Source organism: Chamaea fasciata, unplaced genomic scaffold (assembly GCF_029207755.1).
Source record: "Chamaea fasciata isolate MVZ Bird 193981 ecotype frontalis unplaced genomic scaffold, bChaFas1.0.hap1 SCAF_1, whole genome shotgun sequence".
NCBI classification, from domain to species: domain Eukaryota; kingdom Metazoa; phylum Chordata; class Aves; order Passeriformes; family Sylviidae; genus Chamaea; species Chamaea fasciata.
In genome coordinates this window covers 127649175-127675113 of record NW_027094086.1, presented here as the reverse complement: position 1 = coordinate 127675113, position 25939 = coordinate 127649175, and the positions used below count along the sequence as shown (strand labels likewise).

General features: G+C 40.1%; 1 protein-coding gene across 6 annotated transcripts in view; it reads right to left on the bottom strand.

Moving 5' to 3' along the window:
- Positions 1-10790: 10790 nt before the first annotated feature.
- ICA1 (islet cell autoantigen 1) overlaps positions 10791-25939 on the bottom strand; it is a 64919-nt gene continuing 49770 nt past the window's right edge. For 5 of the 6 annotated variants that reach the window (XM_066196812.1, XM_066196829.1, XM_066196805.1 and 2 more), the window contains 5 exons: positions 22568-22630; positions 22409-22450; positions 18429-18704; positions 13451-13546; positions 10791-11719 (listed from right to left, as the gene is read on the bottom strand). In XM_066196812.1, coding sequence (XP_066052909.1) covers positions 11598-11719; positions 13451-13546; positions 18429-18704; positions 22409-22450; positions 22568-22630 — 599 coding nt within the window. In that variant the 3' untranslated portion in view covers positions 10791-11597. The remainder of the gene's footprint in view (positions 11720-13450; positions 13547-18428; positions 18705-22408; positions 22451-22567; positions 22631-25939) is intronic. The other variant, XM_066196821.1, reaches the window with a different exon arrangement.

Genomic DNA, 25939 nt, shown 5'->3' with positions numbered 1-25939 from the left:
TTGCTGCTTTGTTTGTGGTGTGGCTAATTTCAGGTTATCTGTTGAAAATTATGAAAGCCATTAGATGTTTCACTATGTGAAACTAAACTAAACTCCTAAAGGATGTGGTATAAATCTACTGACAGTCTTGGTTTCATGTTGTTTTGTATGACTCAAATGATTGTCATTTGACTTGCAGAATAATTCTTTCCAGATGGGGGTGAGGGGGAAGGAGGAAGAAAGAAGGATAATATTTAAATACATGTAAATCCTCCAAAGTCAGTGTTTACTGAAGAGCACTGTGGCAGTAACCATCAAGAATGGATTAATGCTTATTGTCATCAGGCAGTGGAAATTTGAAGTTTTCAGCATCCCAAAGATTACAAGGTTTCTATGCGACTGTGTTAGAAACATTAACTGGAACTTGACTAAAAGTCCTGTGCAGGGCCAGAAGTTGGACTTCAGTGACCCTTGTGGGTCTCTTCCAGTGTGTAGGATATTCTGTGGTTCCACCCACCTATGAGAATGCTTGGTGTCCTTCAGTCAGAAATGGCTTCATTTCAGCCATTTCATCATCAGCTTGAAGGCGTTCCTGGGAGTAGCTTTGTGACTGTCCTGTCCCATACATGGATTTGGCTGCAGCAGTTTCAGGCTGTCCCTGAGTGGTAGGGTGTTTTCTCAGGAAGTACTTTGACAAAAGCCCTGTAGCTTGCCCTGCAGAGCTGCGATGCAGTTTGTGTCACAAGGAGCTTTAAGCATTCCCATGAAACTAGGCCTTGCCTGGTTAGTCGCATTTTGGATTTTTTCCCACAAGCCACACTTTGTGTGCTGCGTGTAACTCACTGCCTTTGTCTTCCCCAAAGCCAAAACAAGGAGTCTGAATAGCACTGAGAGTAGAGAGCTAATGAAATAATTTTGCCTTGAGTCCCTGTTTTTTGAATAAAAGATCATAGCTTGAACCTAGTTTTTCTAATAATTTGTGGTTCTAGAAGTGAATGCTTCAGAGATTGGAGGATGTGTAAGGAGAGCCCTTGGCTGTGTATGCTGGGGTAGAGGACAACAGATAGTGAAAGACCTGCTTTTAGGAAACGGTGCTGAGAAGTGATTTCTGGCTTCCTGACAAAATAGCCCTTGGGAAGGGCCAGATACTGGCACAAGGATAGAGTCTCAGTAGCTTCACAGTATATAAACTGTAAGCGGTAACACAAACAAGAGAAATTGTGATGTCAGCCAACATCTCTTAATTTATTCAGTTGCAAGCAAATGCCATTGAGGCTTAGAAAACCAGATCCTCTCCTACCCTGGCATTCCTCCAGGGTAGTGGTTTGGGACCTTCAGACATTACTTGAGGTACAAGCCAAGCAGTTCGGAGATAACAGGTAACCAGTAGAAGTTTACATCAGTTACTGTTGTAAAATAGCCTGCCTTGCTGTGCAAAATACAGCCGTGAAAACAGATTTGAAGCAACTCAGCTGGGAGGACATAAACGAGGTTCCTACTGTGTATGTCCAGAACCTAAATGTAAGGAAAAAGTGAATTAAAGCTGGGAAAGTACACGCATTACACGTACAGTCATCCATCCGTACTTGGTAATTGGCTGAAGGAAGTTGTTTGATCAAAGATTGACATGCAGTTGAAATGTGTGTATCTTTTTTCTGTTTGCATTAGTGTAGCCAGTCCTGGAAAAGTCTAGTTTGGGAGAGACTGTAAAAGGCTCAGGGAGGAGCTATAGGAATAAAGTACTGGAAAAACCAGAAGGCAGCTGTGTAGGAGCTCAGCACGATTAACTTGATGGTTGAAGAGTGACTTAATTTCAGTTAGTAAATACCTACACATAGGAAATACTTACTAATGAGCTTTAAGTTTAGCAGACATGGAATATTAAGCAGTAAGGAATTGAAGGTAGATAAATTCATACAAAAAAATGTGGATTTGTTTTAGCACGAAGTATAATTACTGGGCCAACATGCAAGGAAAGATTTTTTTAAAGTACTGATATATTTAAAATGAGACAATTTTACAAAGGATGTGCTCAAATATGTTTTTTTATAAGCCTTACTAACTTGCGATTATTTGGCATTTTGCATTTCAGTTGATGGTAAAGAGGTGGGATTTTTTAACTACCATAAGAATTCTTGCCTCACTAGAGAAGGACATGGTGCAATATTTTCAACTAGGGTGTTAGCACATCTTATAAACTGTCTGGAATAGGTTTTTGAGGGTAACTTTTGACTTTTGGAAATTTTAGGTGTGTCAAACATGAATGAGGTCTCCAGTAAGATAGAGGCAGTTTAATAGCTTTATTAGTTCTTTCAATTTTGGCATCTCCTCAACAGCACCATAAGTATGGAGAAGTGGTGAGAAACTGGAGAGTAAGAGTTGTCCTTTTGGAGTGCAGCAGGTCACAGAAATAAATAATGTGTTACTTAAGTGGGGCTAAGAGGAGGTAAGGAGTTTCCTCAGTAAAGGCCACACTGGAAGTGAGTGAACATGTAAGTTAAACTGCAAATTCAATTGATGACAAGAAAGAAGAGCAATTATATGAAGTTGGATAGAGAGGTGGCCCCATTTTTAAGAGTAGTTGAAATTTCATCTCAGGTTGTAAGAAGTTCTGATGGGAAATTTTTAGGCTGCCTTGATGTGTAGCCTGGAAAGCTCAGAGGCAGAGGAGCTGGAAGCCTGGGAGAAGAGAAGGTTGTTTAATCTCTTCCCCCCGCTGAATAACAAAGCACAATTAGGCTAATAACTGCGCCTGTAGAAAAGTAAGGGTGTGTATGTGTGAGATTATTTTTGTGGATGTACACAGTGAAGTGTGGTTACATTTTTCACGAAGTAAATAGTATCATTTAAATCCCAGCCTGCCAGGCATTACTCATCTTAACTAAAACTGGGTGTCCATCTGATTCTGCAGGTGAGATCTGAGTGCTCTTAATATCTTTATGGACAGAGGTTTTTTTTCTCCAAGGAGGAGGAAGCTGAAAGAAACTAGAAAGAAACTTCCTGTTAAAGTTTGGTTCCAAAATGCTGGGTGGTGCAATTACCCCCTTTCTGAGTTTTATTTGGATAAAAATTTCTAGTTGTGCCCATCTCTGTGATACAGAGATTCCCAGAGGGTGAGTAGCAGCGTCCCTTTCCATAAGGTTGGTGCTATCCTTGGGTTTATTACATAGGGAATTAAGAACTCATGAAGGATTTAAAAAGGGAAACTTTTGGAAACTAAATACTGTTATTAGGAAATGGGAAGTTGTGGGGGGAGAAGTGCTTAAATCCGCTTTTGTGATTCCTTTGGATTCTAATTCATTGTACATCCTGGGAATGCTGAACACCATTCATTTTGATGTCTGTTGCTGAAAATACAGGAACCTTCAGATGTAGCTTTCCATCTCTATAGAGATGGAAAAGACAGTAGAGATGGTACCATACTACCTACTTTCACTGCATGGTTATATTTTGGATGGGGCATGTAGGTGTATTTTAAGGATTGTCCCTTCATTTAGGTGTTCTTGTTCATGAAATGAGTTTGGGTACAATGGTGGATCTGGTTTTGGTTCTAGTAGAGAAATCCAAGGAGATGGTTTAAACACTTTTCTGAATTGACTACCTAAGAAATCTGTTTTCTTCTAGGGAGGATTTTCTGGTTTTCCTCTTCTGCAGGGGAATACTAAACCTTTGGGAGTAGGGGAGTGATGAAGATAGGAGCAGTAGGTCTTGCACTTTGTAAACAATGGGAAAGCAAAGGCAGCCTAGGCCCCTGATTTGGAGGGTAACCTTGTATGTCTGTGTTGGTACATACAGGATGTTCCTTGGGTTAGGAACACAGCAGATGCCTTAATACTCCAGAGGAGTATTAGCCTGGATAAATGTCATTTGTTCTCTAAATCAGGCCATCTGTAGATTGCGATCTGTCCCTTTGGTTGCATCCTGGCTGAAAGGCTGTGAATGCTGCTCTGTATCATGTCTTGACTTTGTATTCAGTAAGTGGGAAAATGTACCTCCAGACTGGACAACAAACTGGTACTTCTGTCTGGCCCGGGGGCTTCATGGCTCTGTCCTGTTGGGTGCAGGTCTGCCAGAGCAGGAGCTGTTGTTCATCTCTCAGCCTTCACCATCATGGAAGTTTCCATTTCCCACCACAGTACATACAGGCTCTGCTGGCTCCTCCTGCCTGGGAGTCTCATTTCCACCATATCTGATGAGTAGGAGATGTTGTCTCCTTGCTGCAAACCAGGGGGGAAAACCTGCAAACCTGGGCTCCTGCAGCTGTTGGGAGTTCTGGCAACAGAACTGTAGTGGTGATGTCCCCTGGGGACAGGAACATCATTACCTGAGTCATAGTAAGACTGGCCCCAAGCTACTTGATGCTGTCCTGGGTCAGGTGTTAAGGGGTTTTTTTTCTGATAGGCTCTGGTGAAGAAACTTTAGCACCTTGATTGAGATTTTGAGATTGCTGATGGTGTATATATTGTATTAATCTTCCCTGAAGAAAGGCACTTACTTCACTTTGGCAGTTGGCCCTTGCAGAAAGGAACTTGGTTTGTACTGGTGCTGCTACACAACAGGACTTAAAATTAAGGCCATAAAAGTGTCTTCTTGTATCTTGAAACACTTTCCTTTTTTCAATTTGATAACAACCATTAAAGAAAACAACATTATATACCTCAACCTCAATTAAGCCCTGCATTAAATACTTCACGTGTTTATGGGGAACAGAGAGGGGAATCCAAACCACTTACAGACAAGCTGCACTGTTCATTAGAAACCACCCCAGGACAGACAGTTCAATCTGCTCCTCCAAATCTCAAGGACAAAAATTACCATTATGGATTTCTAGTGGTTTTCAATTGCATTTAATATTTGCTAACAGGATGGGCTGATAAAATAGATGGGGGCAAGAGAGGGGCAGTAAAGCAGTGTCAGTGCAGCCTTTCTTCCTGGACGCCTGTTTGCTTTTTAATCTTATTTCCTTTTATACTTTGTTTTGGCAATATTCCCATGGCTTCGACTGCAAGCAGTGAGATGGACCTGCACACTCTGAGGTCCAGCCAGGCTTTGAAGCACAGCACTAGTAACTTATGAACACTGCAAAGGCTGGTCAAGCCAAGAGGTCTCCTGACCCAGGTCACTTCCCTTAGAAATGAAAGCAAAAGCTGCAAAGTGCTCAGTGCTGCAGGGTGGGAAGCAAGGTTAAGAATTAACAAAAGGAAGGTTTTGTTCAAGTAAGGTGTCTTGTAATCATTTCCCTACATGAAGAGCAGCAGTGGCTGTGAGAATCCTGCAAGTGAGCTTGACTGTGGTTTGGTGACAAGTAGAGGTGACCACAGGTCTTGCCTGAGGGCTGTGGTAGTGCTGCTGTGGTAGTCTCCCCGTTGCAACAGCCTCACACCCCTCTGTGTCTTCTGCTGCCTCAAAAATTTTTTTGGGGGGATTAGGGAATGAGGGTGGCAACTTTTCAGCCAGATCAGTGCCATTGCAGGCTCTTTTTCAGCTGGAAGTGACCTGCTAGGACAGTGGTGGTCCATTTTTAGAGGGGTTTGGGATGCTCACAGCCCTGGGCAGGCTTCTGTGACTTCAGAGCATAGATTGGCATTTTGGGGGAAGAGCCTTGAGTTGCTCCTGTGCCTCTGGCTCTTGCAACCACAGCTGCTGACTCCAAATGCAGGGAAAACCTTGCAGAAAAGGCTGGATCAGCGCAAGACCCAGCTGAACCACAGATCAGGGAAGTTGCCCATGGGGCTTTTCTCATTCTTTGTGCTGTCTTGTAAAAATCTTTCTGAAAATCAAACTCCTGCCATAGTGAGGGCTGCTCTCTGCTGTCAGGGTTTGGTGTTCTGAAGCTCTGGTACTCAAGTTCAAGGCAGAGACAATTATGGGAGTACCACACAGACTGCCAGACAGTCCAGAAAAATAAGCAGCTGTAACTGCAAAGCGGCCCATGATTTCAATTCTTGTATTTTATGTGTCAAGGGTTTATTCTGAGGATTGTACTTGGAATAATGGAGCTTGGGCTTTTCCTTGTCACATCCTGCTCCTGTTACATTCAGCATGCTTGTTTCCTGCAGCCAGCTGTTATCCACCCACCTAGATGGAGACAAGGTTGGATGATTTAATTGTGTAGCACTTTAAAAGTTGTTTTTTTACCTTGCTCCAGCCTGTTGTTGAAGCATATGGCTTCCAACACCTGTCCTCGGGCCTTTCCTACTGCCATTATAGCTGTGGAAGTCCAAAATAAAAGGAACACCCTGCAGAGTAAGTTTCTGGGATAGATGAAAGACTTCAGTTTAAAGAGAAGACTGGCTGTAACTTCTTTAACAGCTTAGGTAGGTCTGTTCTCTCTTCTAAAATTGTGTATCTTTTTTTTCATTTTTTTTGGGTATTCCCTATCACAAAAAGGATTCCAACAGCAACCAGTGTAAATAGCTGGCAGGTAGTGTCAGACAGGCTTCCACCTCCAAGCTACAGCATGCTCCTCTCAATTTAAATTTTGTAATTTCTTGCAAGCAGCCAAAACTTCAAACACACAAGGGATTAATTACGAGGCTTGGCCCATCAAGCTTTTGCTCTGGTATAACAGAGTTAAAAGTTGATGCAGCTGCTGGGAGTTGAACACTGCTGTCTGGCAAGCAGCAGCCTCCTCACTTGGTCATGGACTCACAGAATGGTTTGGATTTGGTCCTCTAGTCCAACCCCTCTGCCACAGACATTTTTTTATGAGATGAATGAGGGTCTTCATAGTCCCATTGAACCAGACCTTCAACATTTGCAGGGCTGTGGAATCTGTCACTTCTCTGGTCAAACAGTTCAATGTCTCACCACAAAAAAATTCTTACATGCAATCTAAACCCTACACCCTTTCAGCTAAAAACCTGCTTCTTGTCCTTAGGTCCCGATAAAGTCTGTCTCAGTCTTTCTTACAAACTCTATATATTGAAAAGAAAGCCCCACAATGAAGTCCACAGAGACTTCTGGACCCAGGCTCAACAACCCCAGCTCTCAGCCTTTCTTCATAGGACAGCTGCTCCAGCCCTGCTGACTGGTTTTGTGGCCCTCCTGTAGACCCACTCCAGCAGGGAGAGCTCCTATGCTGGCAAGTACCTTGTCTGACTTAAGGGGAGTTCTATACTTGTTTGTAATTAGTCAGTGAGGGGAAAAGTCAATTTTAGGCTTGGGAGAGCACTGTTAATGAATGGCCAGGTAATGGTCTGACTGACTGCAAGGCCAGTCTGCCTTGGTGCTGGAGGCTGGCTGGTCACCAGGGTCAGACTTGCTGGGCCTGCAGGGCCTGTTCGGCCATGGTGCCCTTGTTTACTGTTCCAAGAGAGGCTCTGTGTGTGCCCTGTGTGTGTGTGTGCACTGTGCTGGGCTGAGCACACGCACAGGGACGATGGCACTCCCAGCAGCTCTCTCGTGCTTGGCTGGCCAGTGACGTGCCAGACCATCTCAGCATTTCTGCTGCTCAGCTGAGGCAAAGCCTCTGCTGCTTGGCTGTTGGCAAGCCCGATCGTTGCTCTGCTTCCTGCCTCCCCCGTATGGTGGCTTGTTTAAAAATAAGACATTTACAAGGAGCAGAAGTTGTAAAAGTAGGCTAACCAGAGAGGGATTTACAATAAGTGCTTGGAAGGAAGCTTGAAGAAAAGAGGAGGAACCCAGTATTGGCAGCTGCACCTATACCATGTTCATTCTTGCTGCTGCTCTGGCCTCTGATCATCTTTGGGAACTGCACTGAGAGAAGACAGGATATTCCAGCTGCCCTTCCTGTGCTCTGGGGCTATTTGACCCCACATAGCCTCAACAGCCAAATGGGACAGTACACCCAGCAGTCATCAGAGGCCCCAGGAAAAGCGGCATGGTGCCAGCACCTGGGTGCTCCATCCTCACATCAACCACCTACTCTGCTGAGCCTTTCCATGCTCAGATCCTGTCAGGGCTTGTAGGCCATGACATTTCCTGTATTCCCACTTGGAGCAAAGCTGCTTGCTGGTTACCCTGTTGCTCAGGTGGTCCCACTTTTTCCTAGCACATGCAGCTCCTAATGTTTGAAGGGAGTTTAAAAGGACAGTTGGGGAAGGCAGGTGGCTGCTTGTGGCCAAGTGGTCCTGCTTCAAAGTACATCAGCGTCATGCCCATGCACTGTTGGATATGGGAACAGCAGAAAGGAACAAGGTAAGTCCTATTCTACTCAGTTGAAATAAACCATGGTCATTTCAGAAGGCCAGAAAAATTACTTTTAAAAGTTACTTGCTCGTTTTCTCTATGAGCTGTTCAATTGCCAGGGTCACAGTCCAATTCCTCTGAAGCAGCTGCTCTGAGATTTGTAGAAATCTTGAATCATCGGAATCAATTACATGAAATTTAATAAACTTCACAATAAAGACAGCTAATCAATTGCCACTGTTTTCATCTGCCACAGGGGTTCTGCAGCTGTTTTTATTTTAAAACAATCCACTACTGAACCAGAATATGCAACTGGAATGAAGCATATTAAATCAAGATGAACATTATGTGTGTAGAAAAATCAATCCATAATTTTGCCAGGATGGTGAAGTGCCCTGTTGTCCCAAGCCTGAAAGCACAGCACAGACAATCCTCTCAGTGGCGCTGGCCTGGGAGTGACTCCACAGCTCAGGCTGCTGCTGAGCATGTGCCTTTCTACTACTATACTTCTTTAGTAGTAGGGAAGTATTGTTTGTAAGTCTGTACTTTGCATTAACAATGTCTAATTGCAGGATGGTGGCTTTCCTGCTCTCGTTTTCAACTTCACTAAATCTTTATGATGATAATGCATTGTACACAGGGACTTCATTTGCTTTTCTTCAAGCAAAATCAATTACATTTTAAGTAACTCTGGCTTGTTTTTTGGTTTGTTTCTTTTTCATTTGAAAGTGCGAAAAAATTGCATTGCAAATGATTCAAAGCTTAAGTAATTTCAAAAGTTACATATTATAAGAAATCAATGCTAAATATGAACTATTTGGTAGTGCAGATTGCATGAGGTGGAGGGCAAGGAAAAAACCCTGCACATGTGGTTTGCCTTGTGTGAAAGGGATGATCATTCTGATGCTTTCCTACCCCAAAACAGGATAAGGATTTAGAACATCATTAGTTGAACCTCTGCAATGTCCTTAATTGTCCCAGTCAAGACAGGAGTTTGGGTTTTTGTGCTTTGTTTTGATTGTTTTGGCTTTTTTTTTTTTTTTTTTTTTTAAAAATCCTGGAAACCTAGAATCTGTGACCTAAAGAACAAACAGTTTTTGAGCCTTTAGGAACAGTTAATTGGCTGTTTTGAACTCAATACAGCCTCCCCTTTGCTTTTCACCTAACTGCTTCAGCTACAAAAAAATGCTGGAGTAGATTGTCCACAAGTGTTTTAGAAACTATCCAGACAAATATAATCCACAGCAAATTTAGCAACCTCAGACTTGCTTAAAGTTGCAAGAATCTGTTTAATGATTTTGTGGTAACCCAGCTGGGCTGAAGAGCAGCCTGGCTCTCCCTCGAGCGCCTGACACTAACATTTTTGGTATTGTAGATAATTGCAGCTTGGGATGAAGAGGGTTTCAGGCAAACACACTTAGGAGTGCTAGTTTGTACTCAGAGACTAAGTGGAACCCTGTGTAAACCTTAGGTATTTCCCAGTTCATCCCCTTTGTAGATGTCTTATTTACTGCCAGAACTGCAGCCCAAAGTTGTGAATTCAGCCCCCTCTTAGTGCTCAATAAAGTTACAGAGTGCAGAAAAGGCAGCTCACTGAGCAAGGAGCTGCCAGTACTGAAGGGTAACAAATAATGTGGAAGCAACCAAGTGTTACCTTTAGAAAGAGTATGGCATTGACATCAGATTCCAGGTCTTACACACCTCAGAGCTCCAGCTGGGCTGGGGACTGTGCAAAGAGAAGATCAGACCATCTTCTCCCATCAGACGTGAAAATCCAATGCTAAGCATCTGAAGAACCTCTCTGGCAACAACTGAAGAACTTTGACACTTCCAGGTTATGGGATAGGATAATGAACAAGACAGTTTGAAGGGGAGTGTTTAAAGCTTGCTGAGGACTGAGCCTGATGAACTCTGGTCAGTCCACCCTCCGACTCTTTTAGACAGGAGGCACCAAATCCACATTACTGCTGCTCAGTGCACACATGCAATGGTGCTCTGCTCCGCACTCAAGAAGTTGGCCAGTTTGGTGAACTTGTACATTTATATAGTTATTCCCAGGTACTTAGTTACCTATTAGACCATGAAGCAGGGATTAACTGAATGTACAGGTTGTGAAACGCTTCACCAATGTAAAAGGAAAATCAAGCAAATTAAAAAAGGTTGAATATAATAAATTGTAAAGAAGGTCCTATACAGCACATAGAGCTTGTGATCTTAACTGGCTATTGACATGGCCTCCGGGTGCATCTGGGGATGTCCAGGTTGGACATCTGAAAGAATTTCTGCACTGAAGGGGTGGCCAGGCATTGGAATGGGCTGCCCAGGAAGGTGGAGGAGTCACCATGCCTGGAAGTGTTCAAAAGACATCCAGACATGGCACTGAGTGCTGTGGTTTAGCTGGCAGGGGAACTGTTTGTTCCAAGGTTGGACTCAATAATCTTGGAGGCCATTTCCAACCTTTATGTTTCTGTGAGCCTTTTGCCCTTCTTTTGCAGAGCACCACACTGAGTTCAAATTTTCTCACTGTCCTTCCTACTGGACTGCCATTCAGAAACAAAGGGTTCAGTACTGTCTACAAACTGGTCATCTTTATCTTCAGCTGCTTGTTATGTATCAATTCAACAGCACAACAGCATTCCAGTGGGAATAAAGTTGTGGTTTTTGTCAAAATCATTTTATTAAAGAGTTAATGTCACAACAAGCTTAAAATAACACATGCTTCAGAAATAAACTGGATGAAAAATTCTCAGAACAGAAACAGAAATGGATTGAAGGCATGGTAAAGCATCAGTTCCAAGAAACTTCTGCAAACAGGTGCAAATTCTGTTGGCGCAATGGAGAAAAAACTCAGAAAAAGAAGCCCCCTGGGCATGGCTTCTCTTTACGTAGTGCAGTTTGTTAAATAAGTTAGATTGGAAAGGGCACAATTTCAGTGGCTGCACAAACCCAAATTTACTTCTTCAATAATTAGCTCCAGTACAGGTTTTTCAACTGTGAGTACTAACAAAACCAATTTAGTTGACATTTTAACACAGCAGTAATAGATATATTATATACATGATAGATGTTTGACTCATGCAGCCTCTTCAGTTACATGATTTTTTTTTTTAATTTGCTCAAGAAACATTATAAAAAAATAGGTTTCCAATTTGTATTTCACTCTGGTGTTAGCTCCACATCACCCCAGGCAAAGACAGTGTTTCAGCAGACAATCTAATTTGGCAAGAAATCTGCCCTAATTCTTAACCTCATTTTTGTAAGTCCACATAGAAAATAAATGCAAACTCTTTATACAAAACAAGAGCAAGTAACTGTACCTATAGAAAAGGGGATTAATTCCCTTTAATTTTATTATCATGGCACATACTTTATAGTTTCACGACAGCATACTAATTTTCATTTATTTTTTTTAAACTCCAAAATAGTGTTGATGAAGGGAAGAATGTGAGTTACCAGAGGCAGCTGACTCATGCATTAAGCAATTCATGTTCTTTATCAGTTTTCCCAACAGCATCAGGATTGGATAATGGGTCAAGGTCAGCAAAGAGACTGAACCAAGCAGTCAAGTCTTTAGAAGCCTTTGTAGATTCTGGAAAAAAAAAAAAAAAAAAAAAAAAAGGAAAGAAAAAAGAAATGCACAGACTTGTCAGCTATTTTAAAACAAAACTGACTGAATGTTTGACTGAGGTCAAACAAATGCCATGCTATTGTTTAATTTATTACCAAGGGCACTTCTTACAAGAAAATCAGAATGAGTGATTGCATTTTAAAACACTGTCAGAATATAGAACTTTAGTAAGAATGAGTGTTTTACATGTCTGCTATGTATTTTATATGGCTCCTGCCCTGATAAGTATAGGAACACTTTAACTAGAAATAGAAACAATCTCACTCTATCTAGCTTTGTTTCATGAAGGGTATCTGAGTGTGCCCCTGCATGCCTGCAAACAAGGAAAAGGAAAGTGAAGGCAAATTTTACTTTCAACCTCTCAAATTCCTTTGCCTAAATCCAATTCATGTGACTGTTCTGTCTCCCCTGTATGCAACCAACAAGGTCATTTCTCATCTGGAATGAACTTTTAGTGGGAAGGCTGGAGGGAGAACGAAAGGGGTTATAATTGATAGGCAGTCCCCAGTACAGCTTCTAGTATAATTCTGATAGATATAGATGAAATGTGAATAGGGAATATATCCAATAGCAGCTGGACTGTTGCACCTCTGTGTCCACATTGATATCTGTAGTTCACAGAGGTCTCCTGCCTGCTTTTATTCCAGCTGGGCAGATGTTCAGGTGAAAGCAGTAACAACTTGGGCTGCTATGAAGAAGGTACGTCTCCACTTGCTTTGTTTTTGTGGCCCTATGCCCAACATGTATTATACTGATAGTGAAATAAGATATGCTCTTCTCTCAGAGAGTCAATGGTACATGAAAGCTTTCTTTGCAACACAAAGAATTTACAGACAAAATAGGCTCTGCCTGACATGACACTCCTCTTGGTACCTGACACTTTCAGAACCACAGATTTCCAAATAGCTGAAGGCCATTTCTTTTGTTGGTGCCAGGCCTGTGGCTGCAAAATCGCACTGATTTCCAAAACGGTTTCCAGAACACCTTAACCCTCTTTTAGTTTTCTTCTGCTGAGCTGAAAAATCTCAGGAGAAGGAATATATGTCACCCTTTTCTTCTGTATCATCAAATGTGAAGCACAGAACGCACAGAATTGTCTATAAACTGGGAACAGAATTCAATGAAATTCAACGTAATTCTGGTTCAGTTCTCCAGAAAATCCTAGTCAAAAATCAGCAGACCTTTTTCTCAGTAGATGGCAGGACTATGGACTCTTGGCTCAGTTGCAACAACTGAATTTTTAAACAGATGATTACTGATGTCATGTATGTTTATCAAAAAAAATTTCAATTAGGGCTCTTATGCCTTATCAGCAGCCTGTATTTTAGCCACAATGCTAAATCTTAGAGCTTAAAAACATTGTTTAGCTCAGACAAAGTGCATGCGGATGCTATTCTGTGTGACTCAAAATTAAAGTACATAAAAGAAACTGTAGCATCAATTCCTTTGTTATATAGAAAATTACTCTTTTGACGTGCTATTAGCACTAAGCCTACCGAAAATATACATACACACACATATCATACAACTAATCAAGGTGAAACAGAATAATCAGGGAGCACAAGGTCGAGCTGTAGCTACTACAAAAAGAAGTTCTGTTACTACAGTAACTGAGAAGACATGAGACAACATACAAGATACAAGAGTTAAAAAGGAAAAGCCAAGTTACTGAAAAAAATACATGACTATCACCTTTCACAGGCGTCTTGTCATCATTCACATTCAGGCAGTGTGGTTTCTGTGCTGGCTGTGGAATTGATGGTGGGCTCACACTGCTGGCTGCCCATCCTGAAATTCAGCAATACAGCAGCATTAGCATGAGGAGTTACTTTGTTAACTCCCAACACCCCAGTGTCTGGCAGCATCAGACAGAGGAGCCGAGTATTGCCAGTATACCAGTTTATTACCAGCATGGCCAGTTTATGGCCATTCACATCTGTCCTTGTACACACAAAGTCAGCAGTCAGACCTGCACAGGAGCAACACCCTCTGCAAGAGAGGATCTGTAGATCACTTTCATCATCTCCAGCTTCAGGCAACTATACTCTTCTCAAACCTCTCACCTGGCTAGAAAAGGTTTTTGTTTCTCTGATTGAATCACGGTTAATACTCATTCACAGAAAGGCCAGTTCAGTAACCAAGTTGAACACAGCTGTAGGGAAAAGAATCACTTACATCTGGGTGGAAATACCACACAAAATAAACATTTTTTCCAAGTCCAAAAACTTTGATTTCATCCATTGTTTCAGACAAAATTTTATTTAGAGACCCTAGAATTTTTAGTTAATTTTGAAGGAATTCTGGAAAAAAAGATAATACACTGAAGAATTAAATTCAAGATTAATTACCTCAAGTTAATATAAAACTAAATTTTAATGCAGTGTTTCTTTTTGCTCTGTATTTGAAAGGAGATTCTCACCAAGAAGAGAGCAACTATGCAGGAAAAAGTGAAATAATTTTTTGTTCTTACATGCATATTCTATATCAACAAAAGAGTAATGATAAATACAGTTAATGAGGCCAGATGAACAGGCTGGCAAAAGGAACTAAGGGTAGTATACTGCAGAAACAAATTAGGAAAAACCCAAAACAATATTTGTCCCTTGCTTAAGATATTTAAATTCATGTCCTTTATTACATTTAGAGGACTGGAGACAGTATTTCTAATTTAATTAGTATCTTCTGTAAGTTTGGCCTGGTCAATTATCCATCTAATTTGGCCATATCACAAACAGGATGCTCATTTATGCACCCAGTTACCATTTCCTTATTCAGTCTCTTTTTTTCTACAAGTTTATGCTTTCACATCCTTTTTTTTACTCTTTTAGTCCTTACTCCCCTTACTTTCTGCTCTTTTGGGAGCCCTGTCAGATATTGGCACCCAGCATCCTGACAGGTAATGCAGCAACCACATCAGTCACTTCTACCCTTCTCTCTCAGTAAGTAGATTATTCTCATCACTGTCTGATCTTACCTTGCCTATAAAAGGTCTAAAGCTCAAGCTGTGTTATGAAAAGAGGTAAGAAGAGTTTTTCTGTAAAAATCACATGAATTAGGAAGGAAATTTAAAGCCACAAACATCCTCTGCATCTCTATAACTAACCAAAAGCTTCTTCAAAATCTGGATGCAGAGTGCTCACATGTATTTGCTCTAGATAAAGGTGATAAAGGCTTGTGAACCAGCCTGTTCCCTCTGAAAGTGAGGGTTTAGAGTTTTATCTTTCAAATAAGCAAATCTGAATGATAAATAATGGAAAGCATGGCATTACCCCTTCAGAATGACATTCTTTTCCAGGCATTTTCTCTGCTTGTGTTACATACCAGAATGGCAGAGGACATTATACACAACTACAGTAGACAGCAATGCTTTTGTGTGCTTGGACAGGCATTGTGAGAAAGTGTTTGATATGGCAATGAATGACAACAGGTAAATTCAGCTGCTTAAACAAAGGGGGCCAAATCCTAATCTGACAGAAATGAATGGGAGCTCTGCCAGAAACTTTCTGTGCAAGTCCCAGTGGCTTCTGAAAGATCAGGATCTGAGTCCCTGCGACATCACTGATGTTCCTTTACACTGGTGTGCTTGGCAGGTCAGGGAGCAAAACACTTCACATCTGTGAACTCCTTTGGAGCCCTCCCTCTTTTTGAGTTCCTGGACCAAGGCCTGGTGGGGCAGCACATCTGTGACCACACGCTGTGGCCTGACTGTCATTTAATGGAACGCAGGTAGCTCAAGAGCCACCCAGAAAACAAGAGGAACCTAACAACAGCAACAAAAAATCCAACCAAATACACTCCCGAAAATATGTGATGCTTTCATAATGAAATTCGTGATCTAGTCAGAAAGACTGACATGGAATTTTTGTTAAATACTTTCATGAATTATATTTTTAGTGAGCTACAGAGAACAACTTTGCCTTTCAAAACCAAACCGCAGCCTATCAGTCTGAAAGCAGTTGTTGGACCTAAGCCTATTTTGGTTTGCCTTTTCACAGGATGGCTTTGTTACGTGACCAGACAAAAAGCTTATTGTTAAGACAGCAAGGAAACCAAACAGCTTGCTGTTCAGCAAGCATCTTCACCAACATTGCAACAATTAAATTTAGAAATGGAAATGGTGAGCTGTGCATATTCTTACCAGCTACAATACATGCACATGTAGGGAAGATAAAGAGGAGCCCTTAATGGTACGAATGAGTAAGTAAATGAGGCCATAAACACCATGAAAAGAGAAAGCCAATGCTCCCTCAGAAAATGTAGAAAGGCAACTGAACTACAGAGCTGTATCTGGAGGAGAATCTAAAAGATACATTGGGAACATGCTTTGTTTCTATTATAAATCTACACACACACAAATTTATATGTATTTTAAACCAGCACCTGGTAGCCCCATAGCAATTCAGAGGCCCATTGTGCTGGATCCTGCCTAAAAATACAGCCAGAGAAAACTCTGAGCTGGGAATTCCTGACCGTAACAGTTTATAACCTGCATAGCATTGTGCCTGTTTTACAGATTAAGATCTGAGGCAGAGAGAAAACAAAGCCCCAAAGATTTATGAGTGTGCTTAACGTAAAATAAGTAAGTAATCCCACTGAAGTTAATAGAAAAGTTAATGTGCCTAAAGTTAAGCATGTGAGTTTTAAGAATCTTTATGGTCTTAAGGCCAAATTCACACAGGAAGTATGCAACATTGGGGTTACAGTGTAGCACCTCACACTGAATAATTATTAAGTAATCCTACCAGCTAGGGAAAAAAAATGCAGAAGATGTATCACAAGTCCTCGGTAAAAATATAATTCATATATTCTAATATTTCCAACTTTTATGTCTAAGTATGCTTATACTCCCGTTAGCATTTTTTTAAAAAAGTCTCTATTCCCACATTTAATGATAAGGTCAAATTCTGAAAGAAAAGTAGTGAAGTGAAATGAAATGTAGTTTAAGATAAAAGCTGAATTTTTACAAGATATAAAATGGACCAAATTTCATCTTCTCTTAAAAAATAGGAAACCAATAACTTGTAAATATTTATAAAGATAAAACAAGAAACAAAACACTTAGAAAGATTATTTTCAGATACACTCACTCAGCTAATTAGCCCTGACTTTTCAAATGCCACAATTAATGTCAATTACCACAACCTTCTGCCAAAACCCTGGAAACCCATTTGAAAACATCCACATATTTTACCCTTTATTATTTTTTTTACTCAAAAAGATTTTGGGATACCATGTTGACTGGAACAGATTTTCAATGTCTAGTATTCCTTGAATGCAACATTACTGAATTTTGATTTTGAAGTCTCTAACACTGCACCCAGTCCCAGTGCAAATGAAAGCTAGCAGCCACCTCAGAAAGGACACATAACTCTGCTTGCTATTTATACCTAAAAAATACTTTTCCTTTAAAAACACATTTACATTAGAAAAATGGAAATTACACTGAAATGTAAATTATATTTTAAAATATGTAAAGCTGGGGGAAAAAAAACCAATCTCATAATAATTCTCTTGCTATTTTTATCAATTTGCCTAAAAATCATGTACCTTATAAAAAAATACATCTAAACCTGTGCATCACTACAAATTTCATTCTCCCATTTTTCATCTAAGTGCTGAAGCCAATGAACCGAGGTATCTTGCTCTAGGGGTGCTGATAGTAACTGTATTAATTATAAAATAAACCTGACTTTCTTATTCCTGCCAAAATGTCACAGGGCATTTTACATCACGTATGACTCTTCCAGCTGCATGAGTTCCAAGAAATAGTCTCCAGGATAGGATCAGTCTGCTACTCTTTCCTATATTGCTCTTCCCCAAGTGAGATTTAAATGACTTGGGACAGAGCCCAAAAAGGCAAGGTCCCCTCCAGCTTGCAAAGCCCTACAGAAGATCCAGCCAGACTGCAGGGAGGACAAAGGTAGGTGCTGTTGGCTGTTCATCACCAGCATGCCTTCCTCCCTCCCTTCCTTCCTCAAGGCCAAAGCAGCAGCAGGAAAGCTCTGCCCTAGTTCCCCTCTTTTCTTTTCCCCAGCAGTAGCTTGGAAAAGCCAAGAGAATTAACTGCACAGAAGAAAGAGGAGAGAAAGAGTTGCATCAGTAGCCAGCCTGCAAGAGAAATCCACCTATATGGTTGCTAGGATGGGACAACCCATTCTACCTGACCCATATCCCGACATGCAACGGTATAGGATGCTTCGGGGGGGGGGGGGGGGAAGGGAAGAAGAAGAGCGCAACCGATTTTCACTACATGGTTTAAAAATAGTATCCCCAGACAAAATACAGTAATCATTTTTCGTTCCTTGGCCCCTTAGAGAGACAGCAGTTGTGATTAAATCACTAAAACCCACTCAAACAAACATATTTTCTATTTCAGGAAAAAAAAAAGATCTCCAAGTTCCACAGAACATTTTAAGAAACTCAATGAAAACAATCAAGACAGTAATCTTGACTTTAGGTTTTGGGTACTTCATTCAAACACTGAATGAGAAGGGCTAGAAAAACAAGTAAGTTATTCCTGTTTTTTCTCCAGGCCATACTCCACTTTAATTTCATGGCACAACTTCTGCAGCCGTGGCACAATATAAACTTTCACCACACTTCTACATACCAGAAAACCATACTTTAAACCCTAACCCCAACATACTGACAGAACAAGATGAGCTCTCACCATGTAAGGATGACTGCAAGTCATTCATGTTTTGGTCTAGCAGCTGTGAGGGCAAGTAGCCTGATGGTGCTGGTACTGCAGATGATGAAGCGTTCTCCCCATCTCTAGCTGAAGAGTTCATGGTGAGATCAGCAGCCTGTCCAAAAACAGCTGTCCACTCTTTGCTGAATTCCCCCTCATCCAGGGAGGAGGCGTTGAGGATCTCATTTAGTAATACCATGTCATCCTTATCACCAGGTTCTGGCTCCAAAGATCTCACAAACTTTTCCTTTGAAGCTGTCTCAGAACAAGAGAGTCAAGATAAATTTTTTTTAGACGAAGTAAAGAAGGAACTGTTTCAGACATAGCCTGTCTAGGCTAGGTATGTTAAGTGAGATGGAATATTTTTGCATGAATATTTGTTTTCCTTTTTAGACTCAATTCTCTTGGAAATCTGGGTTTATACCTTATGCAACAAATAATTTCTTCATTATCTTAGATAACCTCACTGCTGTTAAGACCCGCTTCTTATTAAAATAATACTAAAAGTATGATTAAACACACCAAAATCATTGCACAGTCTAATATTTCAATCATTGGAAAATACTACTTTTATGTTGCTTCTTGAAATATTATATGAAAGTCTCAAAAAAACCCCACAATGATATAAATGAAAAAAAAAAGAGTAAGACTTGGGGATTTAAGATCTCCCTCATGACCTTCTGATCGATGCTTTAATTATTGGGGTAAAAAAGGTTAGTCTGTTGCAGAATTGGATTTCTACACTGACCAATGCTGTAGTATTTTTTTTTCTTCTCATAACCTGCTGAGAAATAATTGGGGCTCACTTTCCTTCTGATTCCCTGTGCTAGTTTTTCCAGCATCAGAACAGCAGCTGAAGAAGCTCTTAGATCACTTGAGCCACTGCTCTTTAAAAACAATTTTTTCCTATTTAAGAAATGTTAAACAGCTATCTCAAATACATGAAACTGGTGACCAAGATCATCATCCTTTTCCAAAATACTTTGAGAGTTAAAGAACTACCAAGGAGCCCCAAAGTGTTATTTTACTTGGAAGCATTTGGAGCTTCACTGTGGAAGTCTGCAGATGACAAAAATGGTGGTTAACAAGGCTGACAATGTCGTGTTCCTGAAATCCAGATCAGTTTATCATAATTATGTTTGTTTCAAACTTGTGGTAAGGCACAGAAGCAACTTCAGTTTTCCAAAGTTTGAGTAAGTTCAAAGCTGAATGCTCCAATTTGCATTCAACTTACAAAATGCTTTTAACCCTTTTGGGTTGGGAAAAAAGATTGACAGTAGTAAGTGTTTGCAACAGGCCATTTTACTCAAACTCAGCAGCCTTCTCAGAAAAGTTTCCTGGTAACAGCTGTAATAACTTATAATGAAATGGTTGAAGTTGAGTCAGAGGAGAAAAAAAAGCACAAAACTGTGTTCTAAAATAGGCTCATGCGTCAGCACACACACCTACGTGCTAAGAAACAAATAAACCAACACACAATAAAATGATTTTATTCATTCCCCTAGTCAGCTGTGAGATTCAACTCCTTTCTAACTCACATTTTGATATACCTCTGTAACCCCTGACAGGGCCTAAAAATTAGAAGTAAAAACATTAGAAACACGTCAATTCTCCTGATGTTCCCCTTAGACTATAACTAAAATTCCACAGAAAACAATTTGCTCTTATGAATTTTCAGGCTGGTTTGCCATCTTCAGATTAAGAGCAAAGAATATTAACATTGTCCAAGTACCTCTAATTACACCAAGTTATTCAGCAGGTAAGACAGAGGGTAAATTCTCCCACAGGGGAAACACACCTGCTATTTCAAAGGCCCTTAAGAACTCTGAGCTCTGTGTGGCATCACCACCTCAAAACTGCTCTCAGGAAGCCCCTTCATGAACTTGCAGGGGGAGATGCAAAGGGAGCAGCATTTGTAGCAGATCTGCTACGACACAGCACCAACACCACATGTAACCACAAGTGCCCTGAACGGAACAAACGCAGCAGCACAGCTCACAGCCAAGCTCTGCTCCATCTGGGGAACCATTGCAAGAGCTCCATCTTGACTTTAGGAGCAAATACAACATAAAGCTTTACATGTGAAGAGCGGTCAGGTCTTGCTGCAGGGTGTATGACCACCAGGAATCTGAGCAGTGACACATTTTGTGGCTCAGCAATCTTCCTGTGGGGACTGTTCAGGCTCAGGCTGCCCTGAGTAAGCAGCAGCAGCAAGTTTTACTCTTGCTTGCAATAAAGGTTATCCAGAAACCAGTCTTGCTTACCGAGATATTACTCATGTGGTATCTCTGCTAGATTACTAGAATGATAGGGACTTTCTCACTTTACCCGTAAATCTTCTATTACTTCTTTTCCTGCTTCTGTTTTCACTGCCCATTTTCAGTCAAAATCCTTTTTTCTGTCTGCACATGCTGCCCCAGCCTTATAAACGCCCATGAAAAAATCTAAACCTTCCAATAAAACACTGAAAGAACAATGCAACTATATTCTTTTTGTAGTTGTTTGAACAAGCCTCTAGCAAGGCTAACAATCCCTTTGTAAACATACCTCATTCTGCTGCTATTAAAAAAAAAAAAAAGAGAAGAGAAACTAAAAATATTTACAACAGTAGATGGTTGGTAACACATGATAAAGACTTCCTTCTGAAACACACATGAAAGCGTACCTCTACCTATACAGCTTCACTTAAAATAGTACAATATTCACTAGCCTAAAGTTGGTTAATGTGCAAAATTAGGACAAAGGGCTGATATTATAACAGTGCCATAGCCATCCTTAGCCAATGCAGACAGCCCACGGCAGTTTTTGTATTGATTTAACTGTTTAAGTTAAGAAAAAAAATGTTCTAAGTGACACAGCTAAGCTTGTATGAGCAATAATTACATGTATTATCTGTATCTCCACTAGGAAGGCCCAACAAGGAATGGAACTGAGTAAAAAGAAAACCAGAAAAAAAAAATTCTACTACCAGACATGCACCGATCTTTTTTATTAACCACAGAAAAGAAGTCATTCTTACCTAATCTATTTACAGATTAAGGCTGCTTCTACAGACAGCTGAGGAACTTTCCTGGCGCCTGCCTTCATGGGTGATTCCTCACATGGACAATTTCCCCCCAGTGCAAGACAGTGCCCGTGGCAAATCCAAAGTCAAGGTGTTTGCAAATGCTCTTACTGACCATGAAGGCAGTGTTTTAAATACACCAAAGGCTCTCACTATGACTACTAAACATCACAAAGGGATTTTTTTCCTTTGCTTTGTTTGCTTTTTGAGTTGCCACAATCGTTTTGGTTGTTGACTTTTTTTTACTCTTCTTCTGAGATATATGAGTGAAAAGCAATTGAAAAATTATAGACAACACTGACTTCTTATGAAAACTTATAAAACTTCAACCCAGATATTTCATGTTATCTGGTAAAACAGCGCATCCCCTCGAGCTGTCAGGGATCTCACAGAAGTATAAGGACAGCACAGTGAATTTAATTAACGCTGTCTGAAAGAAGTCACCAGTTCTTACATGGTTTTAAGATGACTACATTATTTGTTTCTGATATGTACATTTTTAACACAAAATCTTGTGGTTACTAGTGTATTGCCAAGAGTTGTAGCCCAACAACTAAGAAACCAAAATGAAATATTTGTGAAATGTTATAGGAGGGGTAAGGTTTACAATGGAACCTACTTCAGTTGGGCAAATGGGATATAGTCCAGTCTTTTTAATCTTGAATAACCTGGTATAAATATTTTATCCCCGATAAGGTTTACTTCATATTGTAATATCAGGAATAGTGCCTCTGCTGAGTTTCCTTTAGCATTATTTAAATACTGCAGCTGAATAACTTCATTCCACCTTTCAGACTGTGAAAGAAATTAAGACCTAAAATTAAAACTATACTTGGGTATTATGATTGAAAAGCAAATGAAACAGATGAAACAGACATTCACAATCATATCATACCATTTTCTTCAGGTTGCAGGTCTAATAACTCATCTATAGCACCTAAAAAAAAAAAAAAAAGAACAAATAAAGAAAAATTAGAAGCCACAAAGGAAGATCTGCAGTACACTGACAATTAGTATGTAAACATGTAATAACAGTTTTCTTAAGTGTCATCACCTGAGTTCTGCGCGTGGTTACAATGTCCTTGTAACGTGGAGATGACATCCTTGCCATCATCAGCTGTAATTGAGATCCATAAACACGTCAAATTGCACCTGGCAGGAGACCATGCTTATAAACAACGCTGCCATAAGATCAACATGGAATGGTTCCTGCGATTCATGTTTTAAATGAGTCATGTTTAAAATGAACCTGGTCACAATGAATGAAAGATCCAAGGTACAAGCATTTCAAAGTGAGGCAAATTTCTGAGTAACAACCTGAGGGAGATCTTCCTTTGAGTCCCTGCCTGCTACTCTCTTCTACTCTCTCTACTACTCTCTCCAGGCTGAGGGCATCCAACTAAGGCAACTGAAACGAGCAGTCCACCAGAAGCAGAGAATTTTCTTTTAGGAGTTTGTACTTAGGCCAGGAGAGTGCAAAAAAAGTGCCCGGACCTTGTCACTCTCTAAACTGTCTTCCTTACAATATGGTCCTCCTCATGACACAAACTCTGCCAACAGTGAGGAGGCTTCACCCAAGGTACCCCAAGCCAAGATATAGTATCAGCATCTCCCCTGCAGAGAAATAAATGGAGTAAGACCAACAGGGAGTAAAAAGGAGAGGTGAGAGTTATAGGCTATTAGAGGTGACAAAACATGGCTTAAATTCTCAGCAAGCTTCTTAGATGAGACATGGAATCAAAACAATCATCTAGATTCTCTTTAGTAGTAAAGAGAAAGATACCTCCCTCAGGTGATTAACCCCATTTAAGACATGTAGCAAAACATGAAGGATGAATTACTGCTGAATACGCCTTTTTCTCCCTTATTAACTGTTAAGAAAATCTAGTTCCTAGACAATTAAATCTGTAGGTCTAAAAGCAAAGGAAGGGTTTGGCCACAGTACTGGAGAACTGGAAGGCCCATCTGCTGGAAGCCTCACACAAGAGGCTAGAAAGGTGAAATAGAATTCTCTATTGTGAAATAAAAACTGAATCCCAAACCACTTCAAGAGAAAATTCAAGGTGTGTTCAGAACTGAAGGAAACAGAACAGCTTGCTGTTTGTATCATTATCTTCATAAGGCTTTTTCAAGACAGAAATGTGCTACTAGCACAACAATCAGCTGGTCATTTAAGAACCCATGAGCACATATGATTACATTCTACATAGATATTGATGTAGACATGAGAGGGATAAACACACATGAACAAATATACATGATCCTTTCATAAAAGCACAATGCACAAAGCTAAAGGGGAAAATCCCAAGCCTAAACTGTCTGGGAGAGGGGAAAAGAAAATCAGAGAGAGAAGTTCACGACAGGTGGGATATGAATGGCCACAATTCTGTAATGAAAAAGGTACAACTGTTGCACAAAGCCTGCCTTAGCTGAGTGGTAAATATGATGGAGCCAATCTTAAAAGCATCTGTAGTATAGTAAGGGAAAATGCAGAGCAAACAATAAAAAATGGAAATTATGAAATAGAAGTAGTTGGTGAGGAAAACTAAGAAGCAACATAGCTCCCCCACTAGAAGCACTTATCTGTATGACTTTAGAATATACAGGGTAATTTAAGAAAAAAACCAAAAAAACCTTAGCAATGGCACAGACCTGCTGGTGTATGAAGATGGAAAAATTTAGAAGACCAGTTAGAAATATTTCAAAACACTTCAGTTCCTATTAGGGGTGATGAAGAAAACACAGAAGGAGGTATTTATATTATGGTGAAATACTTTACAGTCTGTAAGTAACTGAGATTCTAGAAAACATCTAAGAAAACGTAAGTCAGATATTGTACCCGTACATATTAACATATCTTGTCAAAGATATATCTGATCTAATTAATTGCAAAATGGGTGAAACTTCAAAACACTGGGAAAGTCCTAGTATTGTGCCTGTATTAAAAAAAAACACCCAAACAACAACCACAATTAAAAAGAGTGACTCAAGTAACTGTGAGTTACTACAGGCTGGTAGATCACTGTTACTCCCAGTTAAAAGATTAATGGAATGCCATTCAATATGGCATCCAGCAAAAGAATGTGAGCATAATAAATGCTCCTCTAATAATTTACTGTTGATTTTATGAAAATCAGACCTAGTTGAAAAAAAACAGCTAACTTAATTCTTTGATAAAACGATGAGTTTTTTTCAATAAATATATTTGTTTAGAAACAACTTGACTTTGCACTGCACAGCCTTCCAGCTAAAAAGTTAGCACTGTGTAACATCTATAATGAACATACTGAATGGATTAGGAATGTGACAACTAACAGATGTCAAAAACACGTTGTTAGAAGAAATAATTGCAAAGCAGAAGTGTTTCTAGTTTAGATCTGCAAGGCTTATTACTGTTTTAGCCATTGCTAGTCAATAGCTTTAGCAGTCATCAGGAAGTAAACACAAAATCACTCCTGAAAAAGAATGTGCAAACAACTAACAGACTATTAGAGGTGGTCAGGCAGTCCACTCATTCAGTTTCTGTAGTCAGAGCCAGGAGAATTTAATACCCCCAAGTTGTAAGTTACGTCTCCAGGACTAAGGAATATAAGCCAAGCTGTAGAAAGGATGGATGAATCCTGGAGAGCTATGACTAAGAGGAACTGAGTCTTGGTAAATAATTCAGATACCAGCTTCAAACTTGATGTTGCAGCAAAATGGGATGCTCGTCTTAGATAAAGAAACAGGAATGTGATTTTACCTTCTAGAAACATGACAGGTGAGACCAACACCAGAAATCTCTTGTCCAGCTATGCATTTCATACTTGAAAAGGGATGTTGTAAAATGCAATGGAAACAAAAACTTCAAAAATAAAGATGAGATGGTGAGTTCAAGACATCAATATGATTAACCCACTGAAATAAAGATTTGAGAGTAGTCTTGATTTTCATGTAGTGCCTTTTAAGTACCTTAATGAAGAATAAAACATATTAAAATTATTCTCCATTAATTTAATAAAAAAAGTTAGATTGTCTTGAAGAATTCCATGGATGAAGATTCCACTTTTTACTTCACTACCCTCACTGCAAGCACTTGCTTCTTAGTATGTACTCAGAATTTCCCTTTCTGTCACTTGTATCTATTCCCTCCTTTCTTCCTCCATGCACTTCCAATTGGAGCCTGGCTGCGTCACTGGGTAATAACAACACATAAGGTCATTGGCAGCAGCTGAGTATGACATTGCCTGACTTTTGGGCAAAAGTTCCACTGAATTCATCAAGTTTTTGATGGACTACAGTTTAATGACTGGAACAAACTAGTGAGCTAAGTGGCACACTTCCCTTGTCTCATCTACTAACCTGCAGATCCCTTTCTTGAAGGGTACAAGCCCCATGTAAGAATTAGGCTTTGGAACACAAGCTATTTGACTTGTCTGAGAATGAC